This window comes from Lytechinus variegatus, chromosome 1, assembly GCF_018143015.1.
Source record: "Lytechinus variegatus isolate NC3 chromosome 1, Lvar_3.0, whole genome shotgun sequence".
Taxonomy (NCBI): Eukaryota; Metazoa; Echinodermata; class Echinoidea; order Temnopleuroida; family Toxopneustidae; genus Lytechinus; species Lytechinus variegatus.
Window position 1 is genome coordinate 13,123,825 of NC_054740.1, and position 27,078 is coordinate 13,150,902.

At 36.7% G+C, this 27,078-nt stretch overlaps 1 protein-coding gene across 2 annotated transcripts in view; it reads right to left on the reverse strand.

Annotated features, from left to right (window-relative positions):
- Window positions 1-18,624: 18,624 nt before the first annotated feature.
- Window positions 18,625-27,078, reverse strand: part of LOC121405665 (gamma-aminobutyric acid type B receptor subunit 2-like) — a 39,003-nt gene continuing 30,549 nt past the window's right edge. For both annotated transcript variants that reach the window (XM_041596597.1, XM_041596682.1), the window contains exons 11-14: window positions 26,939-27,061; window positions 22,183-22,521; window positions 21,615-21,782; window positions 18,625-21,154 (exon numbers count right to left, since the gene is read on the reverse strand). In XM_041596597.1, coding sequence (XP_041452531.1) covers window positions 20,345-21,154; window positions 21,615-21,782; window positions 22,183-22,521; window positions 26,939-27,061 — 1,440 coding nt within the window. In that variant the 3' untranslated portion in view covers window positions 18,625-20,344. The remainder of the gene's footprint in view (window positions 21,155-21,614; window positions 21,783-22,182; window positions 22,522-26,938; window positions 27,062-27,078) is intronic.

The following is a 27,078-nucleotide window of genomic DNA, read 5'->3' on the forward strand; positions in this document are numbered from 1 at the left end:
GAGTCGCTGTAGTCTCACATGGCAGAGTTCATACTCTTTTGCCACAGATATCACCGACCGTTCAGTAAGAACTGTCTCTGCTGCATGTCTGAGAAGTTCATTCTTTGATCCACGATCAGTTTTTCTCTGATAAGTTCTCATCTTGTATCTAAAAGTAATCAGAAAATAAATAATTTGATGTGTTTTTCTACATCTACTGTGGAAGAACCGAAATAGATGATAAATTACTATAAAGGATCACAATAATAGTTTATAGTTTTAAGTTCATTTTTCATATAAACTATATAACAAATATAATATGGCATATTTTATTGATTGCGATGTCAGGCGAGAGATGTGGTTCTTGAACCAGCTTATTATACTTGTCCAAAAAAGATTTTGACATCATGATATTACCTGTTTTGCATAGGCAATATATGTAGGGGAGATCTAATGCTTCTTTGGTTGTCCCCCTCTTGTGGAAGTTGTCTTTTGCTGATGTTACGCTGTTGACTTCTGTGGGGTCGTTTATAGACCACACATGTCCAATGATTTGATGAGTCAGGTTCTTCAGGAATTTTTATTTCTGTTCCATTCTTCGGGAAATTTTCGGGAGTGTCATCAATCTGTTGTATGAGGAGAAATTATCGCATGAAAAATATTCTTGTTGTGTTAATTTCTATAAATTAAAGGGATGATCCGGGCTGAGATCTAATGCTTCTTTGGTTGTCCCCCTCTTGTGGAAGTTGTCTTTTGCTGATGTTACGCTGTTGACTTCTGTGGGGTCGTTTATAGACCACACATATCCAATGATTTGATGAGTCAGGTTCTTCAGGAATTTTTGTTTCTGTTCCATTCTTCGGGAAATTTTCGGGAGTGTCATCTGTTGTATGAGGAGAAATTATCGCATGAAAAATATTATTCTTGTTGTGTTAATTTCTATAAATTAAAGGGATGATCCGGGCTGAGATCTAATGCTTCTTTGGTTGTCCCCCTCTTGTGGAAGTTGTCTTTTGCTGATGTTACGCTGTTGACTTCTGTGGGGTCGTTTATAGACCACACATATCCAATGATTTGATGAGTCAGGTTCTTCAGCAATTTTTGTTTCTGTTCCAATTTTCGGGAAATTTTCAGGAGTGTCATCAATCTGTTGTATGAGGAGAAATTATCGCATGAAAAATATTATTCTTGTTGTGTTGATTAATTTCTATAAATTAAAGGGATGATCCGGGCTGAGATCTAATGCTTCTTTGGTTGTCCCCCTCTTGTGGAAGTTGTCTTTTGCTGATGTTACGCTGTTGACTTCTGTGGGGTCGTTTATAGACCACACATATCCAATGATTTGATGAGTCAGGTTCTTCAGGAATTTTTGTTACTGTTCCATTCTTCGGGAAATTTTCGGGAGTGTCATCAATCTGTTGTATGAGGAGAAATTATCGCATGAAAAATATTATTCTTGTTGTGTTGATTAATTTCTATAAATTAAAGGGATGATCCGGGCTGAGATCTAATGCTTCTTTGGTTGTCCCCCTCTTGTGGAAGTTGTCTTTTGCTGATGTTACGCTGTTGACTTCTGTGGGGTCGTTTATAGACCACACATATCCAATGATTTGATGAGTCAGGTTCTTCAGGAATTTTTGTTTCTGTTCCATTCTTCGGGAAATTTTCGGGAGTGTCATCAATCTGTTGTATGAGGAGAAATTATCGCATGAAAAATATTATTCTTGTTGTGTTGATTAATTTCTATAAATTAAAGGGATGATCCGGGCTGAGATCTAATGCTTCTTTGGTTGTCCCCCTCTTGTGGAAGTTGTCTTTTGCTGATGTTACGCTGTTGACTTCTGTGGGGTCGTTTATAGACCACACATGTCCAATGATTTGATGAGTCAGGTTCTTCAGGAATTTTTATTTCTGTTCCATTCTTCGGGAAATTTTCGGGAGTGTCATCAATCTGTTGTATGAGGAGAAATTATCGCATGAAAAATATTATTCTTGTTGTGTTGATTAATTTCTATAAATTAAAGGGATGATCCGGGCTGAGATCTAATGCTTCTTTGGTTGTCCCCCTCTTGTGGAAGTTGTCTTTTGCTGATGTTACGCTGTTGACTTCTGTGGGGTCGTTTATAGACCACACATATCCAATGATTTGATGAGTCAGGTTCTTCAGGAATTTTTGTTTCTGTTCCATTCTTCGGGAAATTTTCGGGAGTGTCATCAATCTGTTGTATGAGGAGAAATTATCGCATGAAAAATATTATTCTTGTTGTGTTAATTTCTATAAATTAAAGGGATGATCCGGGCTGAGATCTAATGCTTCTTTGGTTGTCCCCCTCTTGTGGAAGTTGTCTTTTGCTGATGTTACGCTGTTGACTTCTGTGGGGTCGTTTATAGACCACACATATCCAATTATTTGATGAGTCAGGTTCTTCAGGAATTTTTGTTTCTGTTCCATTCTTCGGGAAATTTTCGGGAGTGTCATCAATCTGTTGTATGAGGAGAAATTATCGCATGAAAAATATTATTCTTGTTGTGTTAATTTCTATAAATTAAAGGGATGATCCGGGCTGAGATCTAATGCTTCTTTGGTTGTCCCCCTCTTGTGGAAGTTGTCTTTTGCTGATGTTACGCTGTTGACTTCTGTGGGGTCGTTTATAGACCACACATATCCAATGATTTGATGAGTCAGGTTCTTCAGGAATTTTTGTTTCTGTTCCATTCTTCGGGAAATTTTCGGGAGTGTCATCAATCTGTTGTATGAGGAGAAATTATCGCATGAAAAATATTATTCTTGTGTTGATTAATTTCTATAAATTGAAGGGATGATCCGGGCTGAGATCTAATGCTTCTTTGGTTGTCCCCCTCTTGTGGAAGTTGTCTTTTGCTGATGTTACGCTGTTGACTTCTGTGGGGTCGTTTATAGACCACACATATCCAATGATTTGATGAGTCAGGTTCTTCAGGAATTTTTGTTTCTGTTCCAATTTTCGGGAAATTTTCGGGAGTGTCATCAATCTGTTGTATGAGGAGAAATTATCGCATGAAAAATATTATTCTTGTTGTGTTGATTAATTTCTATAAATTAAAGGGATGATCCGGGCTGAGATCTAATGCTTCTTTGGTTGTCCCCCTCTTGTGGAAGTTGTCTTTTGCTGATGTTACGCTGTTGACTTCTGTGGGGTCGTGAAACAGATTGAGAAAAATCCGACAAACAAAACAATGAAAATTTTATCAAAAGCGGACAAGGAATAACAAAGTGATGGCATTTTATACATATAAATTATTTCGGTTCAACAGTTCTAGGCATGTCTTTATGAATATTCAATAATAATAATAATATAGGGTATTTATATTGCGTATATTACATATCCACCTTGGTAGATGCTCATAGCGCTCCTATATTACCCTGCTAAGCTAGGCGTTCATAGCGCACACAGCTTTTTAAGGAATTACTTCCTACTGGTACCCATTTACCTCACCTGGGTTGAGTGCAGCACACTGTCGATCAGTTTCTTGCTGAAGGAAATTACGCCATGACTGGAATTTGAACCCACGACCCTCTGTTTCAAAGTCTGAAGACTAATCCACTGGGCCACAATGCTCCACTCATGAGCAACTTGATGATATCACGTCCCCACTTTTACATGAAATTCCCTTTATTCAATTTTTTTGTCTACCAAGAATTGAAAAAAAATTGATTAATGACTGATTTAGTGCATAAGATATTCATTGCTGCAACTTATTTCATTATAAAGTAGACACATTGACGGGTTGTGTGGTCCAGTGCTGGTTAGAGCATTGCACTCATAATTGCAAGGTTGTGAGTTCGAATCCCAAGTCTGCCATTGTCTCCACTTTGATAAAAAGGCCCAAGAGTGATATCTGTCGTCTATTACATCAGCCACTATGACTGATTTTCACATGACAACCCATTATTACTTTATCATTGAAAAAAAAATTATTGCTCAAGCATTCAGCTAAGAGACATTTTTTTGCCGAAATGTCCTGTACGGCACATATGGAATCGCCTCATTATGACTGGCTGCCCTTTTTATTTTTACTTGTAGACTGGCAACCCTCTTACATGATTATGACTAGCGACCCTCATGTACTATGACAAGCCACCCTTATGAATAGTGACCCGTTTGAATATAACAACTAGTGATCTTTATGATTAGTGGTTTTACTGTTATTTTCTCGCAGTTACATCCTTTCAAAATGGATATTGTCAACTTTGAAATATGCAGCTTTAAGATGTGAAATGCTTTAATAAATAAGTGAAGGAACTTTGCTTTAATCTTGATGATTAATCATTTCTTGTCAGTGATTCATGAAGAAGATGTTGATATTTCAATTAAAAACAGTATATTGCCAAGCAATTATTTGAGCCTTCCTGTCTTTTAAAGTGTTTAATTTGCATTTTTCGTGTTATGATTAATCCACAAAATTTTGTGAAATTATAAAAGCTGAAGTCTCGATGTAGATAAGGAAGCAGAAAAATACAGAGTAATTTGTCAGTGAAGATTATTTTTTTAAACATTGAGGCAAGAAAGTTGTGATTTGTTAGTTATAATTTTTTGTATCAAGTTATTCAGAATCTTTTAATAGTTATCACACCATTTTCTCGATGAGTAGAAGATGAAACATGAAGCTTGGGATTTGCTGTCGGTCTTGATTCTCTTGTATAATTGTTTGCCTGGGATGGCTGTAAAGGCATGGTCACACCGCCCGAGCGTTGTTGGAGCGGTCGTGGAGCGGTAGGGAAAGAGGGCCGAATTTCGCTCACTAAATTGGGGAAAAAATCGAAAACATAAATCGAAAAAAAACAAACAATCGAAATCGAAAATGGTGAACGGTAGCTCCAACAACGCTCGGGCGGTGCGACCATGCCTTAACTAAGGTATAATAATGGGCTCTTTGTTCTTTAAAGGGAAGGTCCGGGCTGAAAGTATAACTTATTGAATAAAGTAGAATTCACTGAGCAAAATGCCGAAAAATTCATATCAGAATCGGATAACAAATAACAAAGTTATTGAATTTTTAAGTTTAGCAATATTTTGTGAAAACAGTCGTCATTGATATTCATTAGGTGGGCTGATGATGTCACATCTCCACTTGTTCTTTTGTATTTTATTATATGAAATTAGGTTTATTCAAATTTTTTCCTCGAAGAACTAGAAAAATTGGATTGACAACTGATTTAGTGCATTAGATATTCATTGCTACAACTTATTTCATTAGAAGGGAGACATACATGTATTATTCACACAAGTATGAAATAATGAAAAAAAATTGATTTTATGTCATAACATAAGAAAACAGAAAGAGGAGATGTGACATCGTCAGCCCACCTAATGAATATTCATGGCGACTGTTTTAACAAAATATTGCTAAACTTTAAACTTCAATAACTTTCTTTGTTATCCGACTTTGATGAATTTTTCGGCATTTTACTCAGTGAATTTCTACTCTATGTATTAAGATATAAATATTTTCAGCCAGGACCATCCCTTTAAGGAGGCATAATGATGATGATAGTGATGGTGGTAGTGGTGGTGGTAGTGATGGTGGTAGTGGTGGTGGTAGTGGTGATGGTAGTGGTGATGGTGGTAGTGGTGGTGGTAGTGGTGATGATATTAATGTTGGTAGTGATGACAATGGTAGTGGTGATGATGGTAGTGGTGATGGTGGTAGTTGTGATGGTGGTAGTGGTGATGGTGGTAGTGGTGATGATGGTAGTGGTGGTGTTGGTAATGATGGTGATAGTGGTGATGATGATAGCGGTGGTGGTAGTGATGTTGGTAGTGGTAATGATGGTGAAAGTGGTAATGGTGGTAGTGGTGATGAATGGTGGTGGTGATAGTGATGATGATGGTGGGGATGATGGAAGTGATGGCAGTAGTGTTGAATGGTAGTTGTGGTGATGGTAGTGGTGATGGTGATAGTGATGATAATGGTAGTGGTGATGGTGGTAGTGGTGATGAATGGTGGTGGTGATAGTGATGATGATGGTGGGGATGATGGAAGTGATGATAATGGTAGTGGTGATGATGGTAGTGGTGATGGTGGCAGTGTTGATGGTGGTAGTGGTGATGGTGGTAGTGGTAATGATGGTAGTGATGGTGAAAGTGGTAATGGTGGTAGTGGTGATGAATGGTGGTGGTGATGGTGGTAGTGGTGATGGTGGAAGTGGTGATGGTAGTGGTGATGGTGGTAGTGATGATAATGGTAGTGGTGATGGTGGAAGTGGTGATGGTGGTAGTGGTGATGGTGGTAGTGGTGATGGTGGTAGTGGTGATGGTGGTAATGGTGATGGTGGTAGTGGTGATAATGGTAGTGGTGATGGTGGTAGTGGTGATGGTGGTAGTGGTGATGGTGGTAGTGGTGATGGTGGTAGTGGTAATGATGGTAGTGATGGTGAAAGTGGTAATGGTGGTAGTGGTGATGAATGGTGGTGGTGATGGTGGTAGTGGTGATGGTGGAAGTGGTGATAATGGTAGTGGTGATGGTGGTAGTGGTGATGGTGGTAGTGGTGATAATGGTAGTGGTGATGGTGGTAGTGGTGATGGTGGTAGTGGTGATGGTGGTAGTGGTGATGGTGGTAGTGGTGATGAATGGTGGTGGTGATAGTGATGATGATGGTGGGGATGATGGAAGTGATGGCAGTAGTGTTGAATGGTAGTTGTGGTGATGGTAGTGGTGATGGTGGTAGTGATGATAATGGTAGTGGTGATGGTGGTAGTGGTGATGGTGGTAGTGGTGATGGTGGTAGTGGTGATGGTGGTAGTGGTGATGGTGGTAATGGTGATGGTGGTAGTGTTGATGGTGGTAGTGGTGATGGTGGTGGTAGTGATGTTGGTAGTGGTAATGATGGTAGTGATGGTGAAAGTGGTAATGGTGGTAGTGGTGATGAATGGTGGTGGTGATAGTGATGATGATGGTGGGGATGATGGAAGTGATGGCAGTAGTGTTGAATGGTAGTTGTGGTGATGGTAGTGGTGATGGTGATAGTGATGATAATGGTAGTGGTGATGGTGGTAGTGGTGATGAATGGTGGTGGTGATGATGATGGTGGGGATGATCGAAGTGGTGGCAGTAGTGTTGAATGGTAGTTGTGGTGATGGTAGTGGTGATGGTGGTAGTGATGATAATGGTAGTGGTGATGGTGGTAGTGGTGATGGTGGTAGTGGTGATGGTGGTAGTGGTGATGGTGGTAGTGGTGATGGTGGTAGTGATGATAATGGTAGTGGTGATGGTGGTAGTGGTGATGGTGGTAGTGGTGATGGTGGTAGTGGTGATGGTGGTAGTGGTGATGGTGGTAGTGGTGATGGTGGTAGTGATGGTGGTAGTGGTGATGGTGGTAGTGGTGATGGTGGTAGTGGTGATGATGGTAGTGGTGATGGTGGTAGTGGTGATGAATGGTGGTGGTGATAGTGATGATGATGGTGGGGATGATGGAAGTGATGGCAGTAGTGTTGAATGGTAGTGGTGGTGATGGTAGTGGTGATGGTGGAAGTGGTGATGATGATAGTGGTGGTGGTAGTGATGTTGGTAGTGGTAATGGTGGTAGTGATGGTGATAGTGGTAATGATATTAGTGATGGTAATAGTGGTGATGATGGTAATAATTGTGGTAATGATGAATGGTAAAGATAATGGTGAAGATGTTGATCATGATGATTGTGATCAATATAATGATGATGACGATGATGATAATGAACATGATGATGATGATAATCATGATGATCATGATGATTGTGATCAACAGAATGACACTGATGATGATAATGAAGTTGATGATCATGATGATTGTGTTCAATATAAAGATGGTGATTATGATGATGATGATGATGATGATGATGAAGTTGATGATCATGATAATTGTGATCAATATATTGATGATGAACATGATTATGATGATAAAGATGATTTGATGATGATCATGATGAAAGCAGTGATGATGAAGTTGGTGATCATATTAATGATCCTGATGAGGATGTTGGTGATGGTGGTAATGATAGCAATTATAAAAGCATGGTGATGGTGGTGATGATAAAAGTTGGCTTCAAATCCGTAGATTATGAGCCTTGAAATAAGATTGTATCAGTCTCTTTTCATTCTTTAGGTAATGAGCGGGTGGGGGCTGCGGCGACAAGGGGAGCCAAGTTTACTCTTGAGAATATTTTTTGAAATAATAAATCAAAGGTTCCCTTTCATTTTGACATTTTTTTATTTCTCTTTTTTTTCATTTCATACCCAATTAGGCTCATATTCTTTTTACAATCTTCTATATTTTTTTTCCTTCAACTTTTTCGTTCCATTTATCTCTCCTTACCAGAGGCCTAGTTTGAGTGCTGTTAAATATGCTTTGATTTAAGGGCTTCTGATTTCAGCCTGAGTTACTTTACCATTGCTATTCCTAAAATGATATATATCCAACTCCTCATTATATCCCACACTGAAATAAGGATACTCTTTTACCACAAAATTTACATTTTCATCCTAACATTTGCTTCCTTTATCAGATATTTTTTTCTTAATTTCCAATTATTAGTTTGATTATAATTAATTTCAAGTGACTTATGACTAATGAGAAAAACGCAGTAAAAGTGAGGAATAAACAAACAACAACGATAATAGTAATAATGCATGATGATGATGATGGTGATGATGAAATTTATAACAATAATGATAATTTGATATTATCATTGGTGATTTATATTGTCTAATGTGTATGGAAATATATTTAAACGTCATTGACAGAGGCAACCACAATGAATCCAACAAACGACGAATGGCGTCCACCCACAATAGGCTAGTGTTAATATCCACTCGGGCGAAACAAAGACAGGCGCACAATTTGGTGGGAAATTTGAAAAGCTGATGCAGCCATGAACACACAACGACATGCGTTTGAAGGTTGTGCTGTCCGAACAGAATTTAAACGGTGGATATGTGTCATCAAATAGCAACACCCTGATGTTCCTACTGCATACATCAGAGGAAGAATGGAAACCTTGCCGTGATTTCAAGCATTAGTTTGGTGATAACCAGGTGAAGTAAAGTGTTAAAACCCCGGGTTAAACTTAAGGACTCCTTTTTTTAATGCTCAAAGAAATAGACGTTTGCCAACGCTTACTACCTCGTCAAAAATTGATGTTGCCAAGATTATGTTAATACACTACAGGAAAATTTTACAAGATGAAAAACAACATTTCACTGAATTCACTATGGTACAGCCTCGCTTTCAAGACAACAAAGGAAAGGCACGAGTCCTGTCGGAAGAGTTATTTGTAAATATGAAGCTGATATTGTAAATTTACATAGGCCTATAGATGAAGAATTTTCGGCAATAAAAGTGTATTTCTTTATGCAAATGAAACTGCATTCATTTTCGGGGTCCCGTTTCATGTGTAGGATTACAATTATGGTAACTTATATGTTAGCTGTGTGATTTTTTTAATGACTGCTGAGCCATGTTACCATGCTCAGTAATTGTCATAATAGTAAGGTAATCTTGCTTACCTTGGTTGTTGAGAGACGAGATACATCACCGAAGACAATGCATCCAACGACGAAGTTCCTTGGCTTCAAGCTCACAATCTCTGGTATAATTAATCTCACTCTGGTATCTGGTCTCTGTATAGTGTCTGGTATAAAATGGTCTCTGCCGTGGCCCGGCGTGGCAGCTCTTTATATACGTGGCTGCCGGGCGTGGCTGCCGGGCCTAGGGTTGACTGGGCAGCAAGGGTTATTGATCGGGGGAATCAGGGGCAGGGTCTCCTGCCCTACAATGTAATCTTACCGATTACTATAATGGCAAAATTTTCATAATTGTAAGCCTTTATAAAACGAGGCCTTAGAAGAATTTAGAAATATTCTAGAAAGTAATTATAAAAAGTCCACAACGAAAAGTCGATATTAATAAGGAGAGAGAGAGAGAGAGCACGAGGGGGGGGGGGGGGAGGGGAGAGAATAATTTTTAAAATTCAATTGAAATCGTATGTATGAAAAGTAAGACAATTATGATATTCAAAGTTTTGTTTCATTTCACAAATAACGATATGCACATCCGAACCCGTTATTCGATCATTTTAAATGTTTCTAAATTAATTTACAGATTTTAAAGTTCATTTGTAGATTGATAGCTTGCTTAACACTGGCGTATAGGAGTGACCTGGGACCATGGCCCCAAAAAGTTTCAAGACCAAGAAAGAAAGGGGGAAATGAATTAAGAACAAAAATAGGAAAGAGTGAAATACATAACATATTACAAATAATAATAGTATGTCGAAATCTATCAGGTAATTAGATCTTATTTTAAAAAATGTCATTTTTTGCTCGCTGGCTTTGCTCATCGCATTCTTGAAAACTTTTGCTACATCCGCCATTACCCTCTCATTTTTGTTTTGTTTTTGCTCATTATGCCAATCGCTATACATATTTATTCTGTTTTTATTGTGGGGATCGATGTCACCCACTCACTATTTTGTATTTTATATGAGATTATTTCTTTATAATGAAATGTTGATTCCCCTAGAATATGTGGAATTTCCATTACTACATGTGAAAAGAGTTTATTCATTGTCAAATTTGCAAAATTTTTATACTTCATCTTTTAGAAATATGAAGAAATAATATGTGTAGTTTAACGTGATACCTGTTTAGAGGATTCAGGTGAAAGATTAGAAATATCATATATTTCATAATGTTCATCCGATTTTTGATGAAATTTTCAGCATTATGCTTTTTCTTTATATTTTATTTCTCTCGATTGCTGGAATGGACTTGAGCTTTAAATAAACCATAAGTCTGAGTGGGCTTTAGTTAAAGAAATATTTTCATTGTGTGAAAATAGGGTATTAGCTTGAAAATAGCTCGTGTGGCAAATGTAGAACTGGATCTAGAGTTATATAAATGAAGGTTGAAGGATTTTACTCAAAGAGTAAATCGAGAAAACTAGAAAAAAAAAGGAGTCGTGTACTTCAGAGAGGGGGTGGGGGATAGAATAGCGACGGCGCTATAGGGGACACTATACTCTGAGGCAGAAGACAATACGCGACAAAATGGGGAAAGGGGAAGGTAACTAAAGGTAAAGAAGGATGACAGGTTTTTTTCGCGCGCGAAGCGCAAATCACAACATTTGTGTAAATTTTCAACTAAATTTCTCAATTTTTATTTCGAGAAAAGGTTCAATGTTGCCCGATTTTTATTCCCCCCAAAATTAAAGCTTCATTCAAAGACACCCTTGATTTCGTATTCCTCACCAAAATGACCCCTATTTTTCTTTTTTCCTCCCTAAAAGGCCCCCCATTATTATTGAGTCTTTGACTGAAAGACCACCCAACATTAGGGATTATTTCTTTTTGTTTGGTGTATTTTTTCGATAAATGATTTTTTTTGTGGTCTTGATATAATGTAGCTCTACACACAGATCGGCACGTGAGACTCGCGCGAAGGCGATAGATATGAATATTCACGAGGAGGTATTGATGACATTTGGTCTCAAGGTGGCGCTCTTTATTTTCATGACAATTCTAATATATGCATCAAATGAAAGCTCACTCGGCAAAACTTCTCTTCTTTATATATTTTTTTAGAACAAAAACAGTTCTTTCTGACCAATGCAATACATTGTATGGACTCAGAACTTGTTTATGAATATTGTGAAAAGCGGAGAGTGAAATCTAAAAAAAAGTTTTGAAGTAAACAAATGTCACAATGTACCTTTAAACCAAAGTTTGAATGGTAATTAGGTATCATTTTCTTTTTACTTAAAACAATATTTCCTCTGCGTTACTCCCGTCATCACAATAATGATCACCATCATCATCGTCATCATCATCATTATCATCATCATCACCATCATCATCACCATCACCATCATCATCATCATCATCACCACCACCATCACCACCATCAACATAATTAACATCATCCCCCTTTTCACAAACATATTCCATTGATGAACATGTATTCCTGTAAATCTGTTTCATATTACATCCATTTAGCTTTTTGTGATAATACTGCCCTCGAGCATATATTATGACAGTCCTTCTTTTGCAGTTATTAATCGGACAATTTTTAAAAGAAATCTGACTATAAAGGACAGTCAGAAGTATTTCTGATTGTTCAGAGAAAGAATGGATAGGCCAAACACACATAAGACTGATTTTTTGAAAATATTTATTTAGGTGTTAGTGTATCAGCCAGATTTGCTGGGTTTATAATCGTATTATGAATGGCAATCGTCTTCTGTGGTATAATCATTATACTGATGATTAAAGATACTGTATTTGCTTAGAAAGCCCAAGCTTGAAAACCGTACCATTTTAGTGTGGTCAGTGCCATTATTGAAAGTAATATGTACACTGCAAAACACCGGTGTTATGTAACACCAGCCTGGTATCTATATCTGTCCACACCAGAGAGGTGTTAATCAAAGCTGGTTTGGCGTTAGGCTAACACCAATTCGGCATTAAAAAAACACCAAATTAGTGTTAAACCAATATCGGTTTGATTCTTAACTGGTGATGTTTGAACTCTCAGTCTCAGGTGTGGACGGATATAGATATACCAGGTTGGTGTTAGATTAACACCTACGTTTTTCAGTGTACCATTTATTCATAAACAAGCAAACACAGTAAGACAAGGTAGAAACAATGCCGTCTTTAGTGGAAGTATTTTATTATTGCAGTTCTCTGAAAAGGAGGAAATACAAGGATGGATACAGAATACTGTCATAATTCAGGTGCTCTTCAATTATGCCATTTATAATGAAGTGAGTACTAGTTTTATTTTCTGATTTGAAAGTACTTTACAGACATTAATCACTCTATTCGAATTCCAAGGATTAAAAATAAATCCAGATCGGCTGCAAATAGTGACCGGCCAAATTTTGAATTTATCTTAAATCTTAAGGATTAACTTTCAAATCTCAAAAGATTTAAATTTAAATCTTTAAAATTTTACTTAAATCAACAAGGTTTAAATCTAAATTAAATATTCGGCTGGTCACTATTCACAGCCTATCTGGATTTATTTTAAATCCTTGGAATTTAGAGTTTAAAGGACAAGTCCACCCCAACAAAAACTTTATTTGAATAAAAAGAGAACAATTCAACAAGCATAACACTGAAAATATCATCAAAATCGGATGTAAAATAAGACAATTATGACATTTTAAAGTTTCGCTTCATTTCACAAAACGGCGGTATGCACATCTCGGTCAGTATGCAAGTGAGATAACTGATGACATCACTCATTCACTATTTCTTTTGTATTTTATCATTTGAAATATGAAGTATTTTGATTTTCTCGTTATTGTCATGTGAAATGAAGTTTCATTCCTCCCTGAACACAAAGAATTCCATTATTTTAACATTTGGTGCTTATGGCAAGGAGGTCCTAATCGTCAAATTTGTAAAAATTGAAATATTGTATAATTCAAAAAAAAAATAAATAGTGAGTGAGTGACATCATCGACTCTCTGTTTGGATGTAACTGACTCGTTCATACAACTATTTTGTTAAAAATAAGCGAAACTTTGAAATGTCATAACTTTCTTATTTTACATCCGATTTCGATGAAATTTTCAGCATTGTGCTTGTCTGATTTTTCTCTATTAATTCAAATCAACATTTTTTCTGAGGTGGACTTGACTTTTAAGTTTCAAACGTATTTTGATTCATAATCATCACAAAGAATCAAGGAGAAAATCATGAAGAGAACGGGGATTACAGAAACACCACTATCAATGATGAGTGGATTCATACCAGGATACCTGCCGAGAGGGGTCGAGAGAAGCATTCGAGTTTTGGAGGAAGGTGCCGAAATGAAACATGACAAATAAGAGAACTATCTATGTCTTCGAAGCGGTTACATAACATTTGCTCCTGCGACAATTGCTTTGGGCTTAACTTCGTCTGTAAGATGTAGGTTAAGGGTTAGGGTTGCGACAGGGTTTATGTCAGGTTTATAGGGTAGTGTTAAGGATAGGGTATAGTGTTGGATCCATGGTTAAAATTGGCCATTGGGTGGAATTCAAAGTAATAAAATTGTAGCCGGAGCAAATGTCATGGAACCATTAAAAGTACACGTGAAGACGATGCGTGTAATAAGAATAGCCCAAGAGCCTCATAACACACAGTCATGTTTGTAATCGATCGCTAAATGATGATAATTGCCATTCATGAGCATAGGCGGCGGAAGCGGGGGGGGGGGGGGGGACGTGTCCCCCCTAAATTTGAGGAGGGGGGACGGTACCCCCCTAAAATTGTTGTTGAAGACCTTTCTTTTTTTTTTTTTTTTTGCTTGTCAATTTATTTTCCTACGTCCCCCAAAAATTTTTTGGGTTGAGAACCTTTTTTTTTTTTTTTTGGCTTGTCAATTTTTTTTTGATTTTTGGTTGTCCCCTCCTAAAATTTTTGGCTTCCGCCGCCAATGTTCATGAGCAATGCTGAATGCACGTGTTGTTTAGCATACCCATTTAATTTGCAACCAAACTTTATCGTATGAAACTGCGTTTGATCGGAACACCTTGGTACAGATTCCAGAGAGTGTCATTCAACAGAACAACACAGAACACGTTTTATGATATTTTTAAAAAGTGTTATCCAATAATTGAGAGCAAATTTGTGACAAGAACAAGAAATATGAGTCCGTTATGGCATCGCAACTCGACTTCATGAGACAATGTCCTGATTTGTTTACGAAATCATGGGCTGATGTAAACTATAAAATATTCATATTATATTCTGATCCTGATAAAAGAAATGAAAAATTGGGCATATGTAAATAATGTTTTCACAAATACATGAACAGAGATGAATGAGGACTGTGGGCGATCATTGCCCTCCCATTCTTATCTATACCTTATTTTTAGCATTGTCCTATAAGGGTTAACTCTATAATTTGGGTCATCACAAACCTGAAAACACAAAGGGACATTCATCCTGAGAAAATAAGAAAAATGAAATTTGACACGTTCGTAGCAAAAATACAAAAGTTATGTTAGATTCATTACAAATTGGATAAGATGACAAATTGACACATGGGAGTAATCATGAATCAAATAAATAATAGAAAATTAAGAATCTGAAACTATATTGGCAAATTGATGAGCAAACCAAAGAGAAGGGAGAAACTTATTATTTGAATGCTGTGCCCTCTAGCCCTGCATTGCTGCCGGATTCACGTTTTCAAGGTCGTCTTTCCAAACCTCTCATATCGATGATCCGTCCGTATGTCCGCGGTCGTCCATACGTCCTGTTTTTTTTTTGGTGTGTGTGTTCTAGCGACATACCAACTTTAAAATACTTGGTCCAAGTTCATTGTATTATATTGTATTGTACGATGCCAAATTTACCACAAAATGATGGTAACTTTTATGCAACGGGCCCCATTTTGGAAATAGAACGTCAAACTGCAGAGGTCACAGGTGATCTGAAATTTTATTTCAAGTTCTCGCGGTAACGTAAGAAATAGGAACCTACTTCAGACATGGAACTTATGCATTTTGAGGGACGATCTGGATTTTGGGGGTCACAATGCCGAAGGTCAGATTACTGTACATGTATATCTTGTGATAGTTAAACAACGTAACAACTTCTGATTATATCTTCGGTCATAGGTCAAAGAAATTGATTTTTGGCAAAGGAAATTGAGACTTTCTGCGTCGTATGTCACAATAATATTGGTCACAAAAGTATAATTGGAGACTGATGAATAACGCTCACTGATAAAGCCCCCCCCCCTATTAAACAAATAAAAAGTCTTCGTTTGGGATTCAATTTTATATTTTGATAAATCCAGATTAAAAAACAAGTCGTCGTCGATGGTAGGAGGCGTGTCGAATGGTCGTCATGGTCATGGTTGTGAGATTGGAAACAGTCAGTAAATTGTAATCTATTTCACACCTTCGTTCACTTCCCAGGTCGATTTAATCACTTTCATTTTGCATTCAGTTGGTTGCAAGGCACATTCGTTATTCGTTGATGAGTGAATGATTCATTTGGATTATTGGTCGGTCGGGTAGTTGTGTCAACTGCTTGTTTATTCAACTACTAGGATTTTCGGTTGTTTGGTTGGTCAGTTTGTAATGTATCCAGTCAGTCTTGTCGACATGTTATTTTGGTCAGACACGTCAGGTAGTTGGATATACTGTCAGTGAGTTCGGTTACAGTGGGTGTTGGTAGGTTAAAATTCAGTTCCGAGGTTAGTTGATTAGTCGGTTGGTAGGATAACTGGCTGCCGAGTTGGGTGGTAACCGGTTAAAATTTGAATCCGTTATCAGTCTTGTCAGTTGTTCAGTCGGTTGGAATATGCTTACTGAAAGGTATTAGTCGGTTAAAATTTGGATCCGATGTCGGTTGTTCAGATAGTTGGTGAGCTAACCGGCTGTCTAGTCAGAAGATCGGTAGATCGGGTTCCTGACTATCCGCAGATTGGGAAGCTATAGTCTGTTAAAATTTGGATCCGATGTCGGTTGTTCAGATAGTTGGTGAGCTAACCGGCTGTCTAGTCAGAAGATCGGTAGATCGGGTTCCTGACTATCCGCAGATTGGGAAGCTATAGTCTGTTAAAATTTGGATCCGATGTCGGTTGTTCAGATAGTTGGTGAGCTAACCGGCTGTCGAGTTGAGTCAGAAGTTCGGTAGATCGGGTTCCTGACTATCCGCACATTGGGAAGTTATAGTTTGTTGGTCAGTCATTCGTTAGCTTGTCAGATAAGTAGTCATTGGTCGGGTACTCGAGTAACCAAATTATCATTCGGTCAATCATCGGGTAGTTGAGTACTATGTAGGTTCTTCAGTTGAACCGTTGATTCTCCAAAGCATCTCACAAGCGTGTTGCTTGAATTCGTGTACCCAATCTGTATAATCATCCACAAATATAAATAACTCATTATCGTACAGGTCACTGTTTTGTCCACGTATCCTCCTTCTGCAGCTTTATTTTGATTCAATGAATATCCTTGTCCATGTTCTGTCTACTTAAACCCAGTGGTCAAATTAAAGAATTCAAAGGAGAACGGGTTTAATATTTCACTGTTTAGTATTTCCGTCCGTTTTAGTTTGCTATATCACGGTCGTCCATTTTTATCTCACTTACATTGTTACAGGCGACACAAGTTAACAATTATTGCTGATGATGGGATATTTCATCTGACACAAAATAGGCCCACCGTTTTAAAGTTTTGTGAATGCACGGACTTGCAGTGTTGGACTGTTTGCCTATTTTTCTCCATGGAAACACAAATTCTGTTCGCCAAAATTCAGTAGTCAACAGGGGAGCGTTTCATGAAAGGACTTGTCGGACGTTTTATCCGACAAGTCCTGTTTTATCCGACAGTTACTATAGCAACAGTGCTTCTCAACCAATCAGAATCCAGGAAAGTTGCCAGATCTGACGACTTGTCGGACGAAAATATTGATGAAACGCCCCCAGGTTTTGAATGCCAAAATGTAGACTGCCCTGGTACACAGATACACCGTGCTGACTGCGCTGTCAACTTTTAGTCACCAGTCGGGATGAAAAAAGTATTATCTTTGTTTCGTCAGTAAAAGAAGAATTTTCATAATTCAAGAAGGTTCTGAGAAATAAATGTGTCAACTATATTTATAGTAAAATGATGACTTATGTCAAGTGATGACTTATGTCAACTAGTTACATAGGTAAGTAAGTAGGTAGGTAAGGAAATAAGTAAGTAAATATGTAAGTTACGAAGTTAGAAAGTGATTGGTTAAGTGAGTATAGAAGGTAAGTGATTAAAATCGATTGAGTGAGCGAGTGAGTAATTAAGTAAGTAGGTCGTAAGTAGTAAGTAAAGTAACCATGTAAAGTACTTTCAGAGTATCATGGTAGCCTAGACTTGTCTTTAGTACTTGAGTAATTTGTAAGTACAAAATAAAAAAAAGTGAGTAAAAAAAATTGGGCAAGTACTTAGTACAACTTTAAGGAAAAACAATATGCCTTTATAGTCACGAAGTAAATCTATTACAAATAAATACTCTAGTGAGTAGGTGAGTAGGTTTGGAAATATGAATACATGTATATGTAAATGGATTTAGAAGTAAAGTCACAGTGGCTTGGTCAATCTTTGCTTTGAGGTTTCAATTAATTTTGTTTGTTTTTGTCTGTCTCCGTTGTTGGAGTAAGATTGCTATGCAATTCAATCGAGTAGGATGTCAGTTTTAATAGGTAATAAGACAAACCATCAGTAAAAAACGTTGTTTAAATTATTTTTGTTATAAAACGCTGTTTAATATATGAACTTGACAGTATGTTGTTTCTTTTTTTTGTACTCAATATTTAATAAACTAAGCAACATTGTTTAAAATTCTGAATACTTGTTTTAAATGTTGAATAATTACTGTCAAGTTCATAAAGAAAACAGTGTTGTATGAAAATTTCAAACATTTTTTTCGAGATAGTTCGTAGATATAAGGCATAATTATACAAAAGTAGATGCTAAAATAATGATTCTTGTTCAGGGTAAAAGTCTGGGCCCCGTCTTACAAATAGTTGCAATTGATCGAATCAACCACAACTATGGAAAGCGAGCAATGTCAACATCTAAAATGCTGTGTTTTTTCAAAATATTTTGAATATTTATTTTGTATATTCATACATGCATGGTTTTCTTGAAAATTCAGTGTGCTTCTCTTTGTTTACAAAGGACATTTTCAAATTTCTTGTAGAAAATAAAATGACAATGCTGTATTTCCATAGAATTGCAATTGGTCGGATCCATCGTAACGCTTTGTAAGAAGGGGCCCTGATTCCTTCAACGATCATAATAGGTAGAGTCATGTCATTGGTCAGTTGGTAGGGAAATTATGTCTTTATAATGATGATATTTATTTGGCAACGATCTTTGACTGGGGTGCTGATGTTAATATATATGTAAAATAAAAAAAAAAAAGAAGAAATTATTCACTCTAAAATTAAGGTCTTTTTCTTGCCGAGAAATTTGAAAGCAAAAAAAAAAGTTTACGTAGGTCATTTGGGTTACATTTCTTCATTTTTTAACATCTACCAGAATTCCTGGGGATGTTGTCTATGAAAAAATAATACACGCAGCACCTCCGCTTCCCAGGGCCATGTTCAGTTTCGAAGACAAGTTGATCCCTATAGTAAGTTCATTCTAATAAAGAGGTCGAGATTAGTGGTGTCTGGATGTGTACCGTTTAAATTCCATAGTACTGTAGCATTCAATTCGAAGGAATTGACCAGAATAGTTGTAGTGGTCGTTCAGTCCCTGGACAGCGTTACAAGGAAACATCACTCAAATAGCAGAAGTCTTGGAATTGATCATATTACAATATAAATTACAACATTAAGGTTTGAATCGTCACGATCAAAGGGCTTTACGTACAGTATAATAAAGTCTCAAAGAACCTTACAGTTTTATGAGTTCGTTTACTGTAGTCAACCTGACATGGTGCAAATGAATCTTGGAGTAAACAGATCCAGACAAAAGGACAGATCGCCATAAAATTTCAAAGTCTTGTTAAGTAGTCGAGTGGTAGTCAGAAAGGCGACCAGGGCATCATTTCAGAACGGCGATTAGCGCACCACTTCATGAAGCCTGTAGGCCGGGAAATGTCTAGTTGTCATCGTCAGGTCGGGTCAGGTCGTGTCAAGTAGTAAGGTATTTTTCGGTTCATGTCCACTTCCAAATCGTCGCTCGTCTATTATATATGGCATTTCATTTCGCTTCGCCTCCAGTGACTTGGTGAGAGAATGAATGAAGTGGGCTTTGCGGTTAGGGTATATAGAACAATTAGCAATACACAATTTGACGATGTAGAATACAACTTGCTTTCGAACACTTATGGACTGCTTGGATGACTGATCGATTGATTTGCAACTGAAAAGATGATCAAGAAAAGTGCGGCTGTTCTTTGAGAACGTTTGAGAAAACTAGTGCAATATCACAAGGTTTGTTAATAAAACAAAGTGCTCGAGTGATTTATATTAATTAATATAATATTATCGTGTCTACATCAGTTGAAGATTCAAAGTTTTGAGATTTTGAAATCAGTGTCATGATAGTCATATCAAGACATATTTCGATAAGACCAGTGGCAAAGGTAAGTGATAGTACATTATACATTCATGTGCCCATGTCATTCATAAATTGCAGTATAAAAAAGATATCCTCCTCGATTTCAGATTAAAAATGGCATCAAATGCCACTTTGTTTTTATAAAATGTAATATATTATAATATCAATATACATGTTTGCAAAATTTATGTCAACATATTGAAACATTGCAGTACAAAAACGAAGTAATATCACCGGTTCATAAAGGTGAAGTACTTTGACATTTAGAAGAAAGTCATTGCAAAAAAATCGCTGTACATCATACGTAGTATATCATGTTGGCTTTGCCATTTAATTGCAGTAGTCGAAGTTGAAGGTCTTGCATTTCGGTGATGAGTGTCCTTTCGTCAAAGTTCAGATCTTCCTTGTCCGCAGCTTCTGAAGTACTGGGGATATCTTTGTTGCTACCGCGGTTAGCCGCGCTGCTGGTGCGGCGAAACGCGAGAGCGGACGTTTCGTCCGCGTCCTCCTGATCGTTATTCTCGATCTCGGTCTCATCCTCCTCATCCATGTCGTTTGTTCTCATTCCTTTACTATCGGTTAGCAAACCAACACCGCCATCGCTAATCGCCCTGAGTTTAGAAGACAAACTTTCGCTGCTTCCTGCACTACTTGTCCCGCGCAAGGTACCGTAGCAGCGTTCTATAACCGTACTCTTCTCCGTATCCAAATCCGGACAGATATCCGAATTGGTTTCGTCGGTGTCAGTACTAAACTTCGCCATGAGGGGCGTATGTGTGAAACTGTTCTCTTTCCCCAGCGCTTTGAAAGGCAACACTGATGTCCTTCTCCGGGTTTCGGTTTTACCCGGTCTCTCTTCGCTCCGTCCACTACCACTAACCGATGTCAGATTTTGATTCACTATCCGTTTGTATTCCTGTTCGAATCGGTTAACCGCACACGATTCTTGGTTGTCGATAGGAGTCTCTGGTAAATGAAGCAGCATTTGTAATTCATGTTCCTTCCCTGACGGATCAAGGTCAAATTCACTAAGATGGCCTAGTCGGTATTGTTCCTCACGTTCGAGCATGCGTAGTATACCTTCCAGCTCGGCTATTTTGGAATCAAGCTGCAAATATTGAATATAAATAACGCACTTTTTATATATGAAATAAGTTTGTAATCTGTGTATACTAACAAATATAATGCACGAGAGACGTTGTTAAAAGCCTGACATGTAATTTCTGGGTTGAAGGGGGGGGGGGGGGGCAGATTCCATCTTCTAAAAATAAAAGTTTCTTTTGGTAGGGATCTATTTACTTTTATTAATAGCTTTCATGTAAATCGCATAAAACTTTGTGGAGGGTAACAACGTTCAACTTTCTAATTAAGCTCAAGCGTGGGGACTAAAGGGGGAGTTCGACACGTTAAGGATGCTTTCTGAAATTCTTAGAGTTGTCCATCACCAACAAAGTAATCGCGTTTCGTTATCTATTTATGTTTTTTTCAACATCGCATAATCGTCAATGGCATTTAATAAAATTGTCTACAAAGTAAAGTCGAATAATAATGTTGCTGCCATCACTTACCTTTCTCTTTTCTCTTCTGAATGCGCGTATATGAATTTCAGCTCGATAGATGCTTTCCTTTAGCTCTGTCGATTCGTCCATCACAAAGCGACGGGTTCGACCCTTGACTTCTAGCCCAACCGACCTGGTGACAGGGTCGCTGCTAACACTTATTCTTATTGCATGAAGCTACAAATGAGGAAAAACATTAAAATTGTATGGTAAGGATCAAATGAAAATGGTAATATTTTGCAAAGCCAGAAGACCACCCTTAAATCATCATGAACCATTCTCGACATTCTATGAAACATTTTGTTATTCTAAGTTTTTATTTTGCAATATCTTTCTTTACATTTTGTATAAAACATGCATGCCTAAAACTTTTCCTACATGCAATTTTCACTTACTCATAAAAACTCTTAACATGCCATAATATCATTTATGCGTATTTTGCGCTTAATTTGGTAACAATATCAACATTAGCGTGTTGAGAGTTAAAGGCATGCACGTAAAAATGACTTAACACTCCCTTAAATTAACATCACATCTATTTTCATCAAGGTCTCAACATTAATAAAACTAATATTACCTTTGGTACAAAAAGTAGACACAACGTGGCAGTGGTAGTAATACAGATACAGAGAGAAACAAGCATGAACGACATCGTCCGATGATTGCCCTGGATGACCCAGTTATTGACCACGACAGCGAGCACGCTCATGATGACGACGTTGTAAACACAGACAGCTATATAGTGCGAATCGTTGAGGGCGGGTATCTTAACCTTCCGAGTCTCCCAAGCGAGGAAGACGCCGAAGAGAAGTAAAAGCCCCTTGTAGGCGTAAAGAGCTACCAGCCATTTGCTCTGGTGAAACGACGTGCATTCTTCGATGACCGGTACATATGCCCGTGTGCCATCGTCAGAAACCTGTGAGATAAAAGTAGACGAGGTTTTTAACTCTATTTCATTTGTTACCTTTGATTGATGTGGGCGTTACACCCGGCTTTAATAATTTCATCACATGTTTTTTTTCCAAAACAGCCCGACATTCATGTTGATTATTAACTCGCGCATGTTCAACCCGGCCAGTGTCTGATCAGAGAAGGCGTGGCAACTCCGTCATGCATGGCTATCAAATACTCAACAGAACAGGAATAAAGTGAATGTTTATAGGCCTACACTGTAAGGGCATGAATCTGCTACTTAAAATTGATTGATACAATCTGATTTTTTTTCTAATCGTTCGCTAGACTTGTACCTAACTTACGTATTAAACATCCCCCACATCATTTTAAGACATATTTCTGGGTATACTCTTAATTCATTTTCAACTGACCGTTTATTTTTTTTTTTAAAGTGTAATGATTTCAAATCTTATTTATACTTGGGTGGTTGAGCTCTGCTCTAATGCTTCCAATGATATGTTCTTGCTGACCAAGATGGGTCTTGTTCTTTTTGTACATGTAATTTATATTGATATTGACTGCACATTTGCACCACAGACATACATGAACACCCGTTCAATCACTAGCAAACGCACCTACACCACAAGCACCCTTGCAGTTGACCCCTTTCTTAGTTTATGGTACTTTACATTTTATCAATTTTGATGGAGTCCCTCTCTTTTATTCTTGATAATTACATAGACAATTCACATGACAGCAAATACTATACACCTCAAGAATTTAATAATATGTTTGATAGTAATTCCGATCATATTTCCTTTTTACATGCAAATTTAAGAAGTCTCAATAGAAACTTCGAATATTTTGAAAATCTCTTACACACATTAAATAATTTCAAATTTTCTGTTATAGGTATTAGCGAGACATGGTTGCATGATAATTCCCCAAATTTGTTTAATTTACCAAATTATAAGTTGATAAGGGCAGACCGCAAAGGAAAAAGAGGCGGAGGCGTGGCCTTCTATATTATTGATAAACTAAAATTTAAGATCCGTTCCGATGTGAAACTCTTGCATGCAGAGTCTTTGTTCATTGAAATTGAAAACACAGGATTTAAAAATATCATCATAGGTTTGATTTATAGACCACCAGGCTCTAATCTTGATTTGTTTTGTGAGGAGCTAGAGCAATATTTATATGCAATAGGTAATGAAAATAAACATACTTTTATTTTTGGTGATTTTAATATCAATTTCCTACCCTCGGTCGACAGTAATCACTCAATCAATTTTATGAAACTAATGTACTCATTCGGCTTCCATTCATTCATCAATAAATCCACTAGAATCAACCCAAATTCATCTACTCAAATTGACAATATTTTTTCCAACGTACATAGCAACATGAATAATAAAATGATAGGAGGAATTCTATGCTCTGAAGTTTCAGACCACCTACCAATATTTTTAACTTGTGAAATGAAGTTACCGTGCCCCAAATCAATTAACCAACGCTCATATCGAAAAGAATCTAAACGTAATATTGAATTAATGAAGCAAGACTTATTACTTGAGGGGTGGGAGGATGTCTATAATGAAACTGACGCAAACACATCGTATAATCTCTTAAATAATAAATTACAACATTATTATGAAAAGAATATTCCCATAGGAAAAGTAAAAAATAATCGAAAAACACCCAAACAACCATGGATAACAAAAGGTTTATTAAAATCAATACAGACACGTAATTGCCTTTACAAGTCACATTTACGCAATCCTACTGAAGCCAATTTAAAAAAATACAAAGTATATCGCAACAAGTTAACAAAATTAATTCGTTTATCACGTAAAATGTATTATACTAATAGAATAAAAGATGCCAGTTCAAACACTTATACTACCTGGAAAATCATCAAAGAACTAATGGGAACAAGTGCAGATCCCCCACCTACTGATGACATGACTTTAAATGGTTCCAAAGTTGACTCTTCCCTTCATGCAAACTCATTCAATTCATTTTTCACAAATATCGGACCCGAACTTGCAAGCAAGATCAATAGCCAAAATGCGCATTTCACAGATTACCTCCCCGAACCTAATCCACATTCATTTTTCCTGAACCCGACGAACCCCACAGAAATTCTCAACATTACACGGTCTCTTAATAGCTCCAAATCTCATGGGCATGATAAAATTAGTATGTCTCTTTTAAAAGAAATAATTCACCCGCTTGCAAACCCTCTTAGTCATGTTTTTAATAAATCTCTATCACAAGGTATATTTCCTGACTTATTCAAAATCGCCAAAGTCAATCCAATTTTCAAAAAAGACAATCCTCATGAAATAAGCAATTATCGCCCTATATCTCTTCTCCCTAGTATATCCAAAATCCTCGAGAAAATAGTTTATAATAGACTTAATGAATTTATCAACAAAGACAATTTATTTATTTCTAATCAATATGGTTTTAGAAAAAATTACTCAACAAACTTGGCTTTAATCCAAATTTACGATAAAATAACAAACGCCATAGCCAACAAAGAGCATGTCATTGGTATATTTTGTGACCTCAGTAAGGCGTTCGATACACTTAATCATAATATTTTACTTTCAAAACTTAATTATTATGGTATTCGCGGTCAATCACTCCTTTGGTTTAAAAATTATTTAATAAACCGAAAACAATATGTCACATTTAATGGCAACGATTCTAGTTTACTTCCAGTTCAATGTGGTGTCCCTCAAGGTTCCATTCTAGGCCCGCTTTTATTTTTATTATATGTCAATGATATTATTAATACATCTTCCATTTTATCATTTGTATTATTTGCTGACGACACAAATATATTTTTTTCTCATAAAAATATAACTTCCTTAAACAACATCTTAAATATTGAATTAATTAAAGTCTCACAGTGGTTTAAAGCTAATGAACTATCCTTGAACTAAAAAAAGACCCACTTCATCCATTTTAAACATTCTCATATTACAGATTCTCCAATTCACTTACAGATTGACGGCACACCATTAGAGCGGAACACTCAATCTAGATTCTTAGGCGTCATCATAGATCAAGCTTTGTCTTGGAATGAACATCTGCACCATATCATTATATGTATCTCGAGAAATATTGGAATAATTTCCAAGTTGAAATTTATTTTACCACACAAAACTTTATTTCTATTGTATAATTCGTTAATACTCCCGTATATAACATATTGTAACGTTGTTTGGGCTAATTGTGGTTCTACAAAACTTACTTCTATTTCTAAATTACAAAAAAGAGCAATTCGCATTTGTACAGGATCACATTATTTGGCTCACACTGATCCTTTATTTTTTAAACTGAAAACATTAAAAATTGCTGACTTATATACTATTCAAATAACTATAATTATGTTTAAATATATTAACAATCTGCTCCCTTCGTCCTTTGATAACATGTTCAAATTTAATAGTTCTGTCCATACTTACCCAACGCGCATATCCGGAAACTTTCATCTCTCTAACCCCAGACTGTTAATTGCCTCTAAATCAATACGACACCATGGTCCTGACATTTGGAATGGTCTTCCAAACAATATTAAAACGTGTTCAACCATATACTCATTCAATCTTATCAACCCCACCCTCCAAATTAAAACATTCACTCAAATATTCACATTCGCTATTTAATATTCTGATTTTACTCAACTGCTATACACAGCACCAGCACCTGCACTTGCAATGCACCCACTTGGTCAGTAAATATCAATCTTAGTCACGAATCTTTTATGAGGCCGCCATCAATTCAAGCCTAACCGCTCACGATGGCGGTCTCCTGCGTTCATTTATTACATTATATGCATATGTTTACATTTATAAAAGATTAATTTATACTCACATCCTTATTTGTATTTATTATGTAATATGACCACATTGTTTATATTATGAATTATTTTGTATTTTGTAATTATAAATAATTTTGTATTGTGTTTTTGAACGCAGAAATAAATGCAAACAAACAAACAAAATAAAATTATAACTGTTCATGAGTTCCAAGGAAGTCCAATGTCCTAGAAGGTTATAATAGTTTTGTCTCGTCCTCTGCAGTCATACTTTAAAAATTGGCTGATGCCAATGAAATAATACACCAACCCAAAATTATTGAAAAGAAATTAGAGTGATCTTAGTAAAAAAAAGTAATGGGAAGGAGAAAGTATGTAAAGTAAAAACATAATTATTGGGGAGTAAACATAAATTGAAGATGTACAAAAATAAAAGTAAAAACTAAAGTCTAGGGGAGTAAAGAGTAAGTGAAGTAAGAAGTAAGTTATGGGAAATCAAAAAGTAAAAAAAATATTGGGAAGCAAAACCTAAGATTATCTGGGAAGTTAGTTTTATTCTATAATTAGTACATAACCAAAAACATGGATGAAGTTGGCCATTCATACTCACCTCGACATTTAAGCGTTTTTCTTGTCGATACATAGGGTCAAGTATTACCCATAATGCAATGAGAATGACGTCAAGTAATAGAAGAACCCCTATCATGAGAAATAAAGTTGATTCGTGCAGCATCTGAAATAACAGCCATA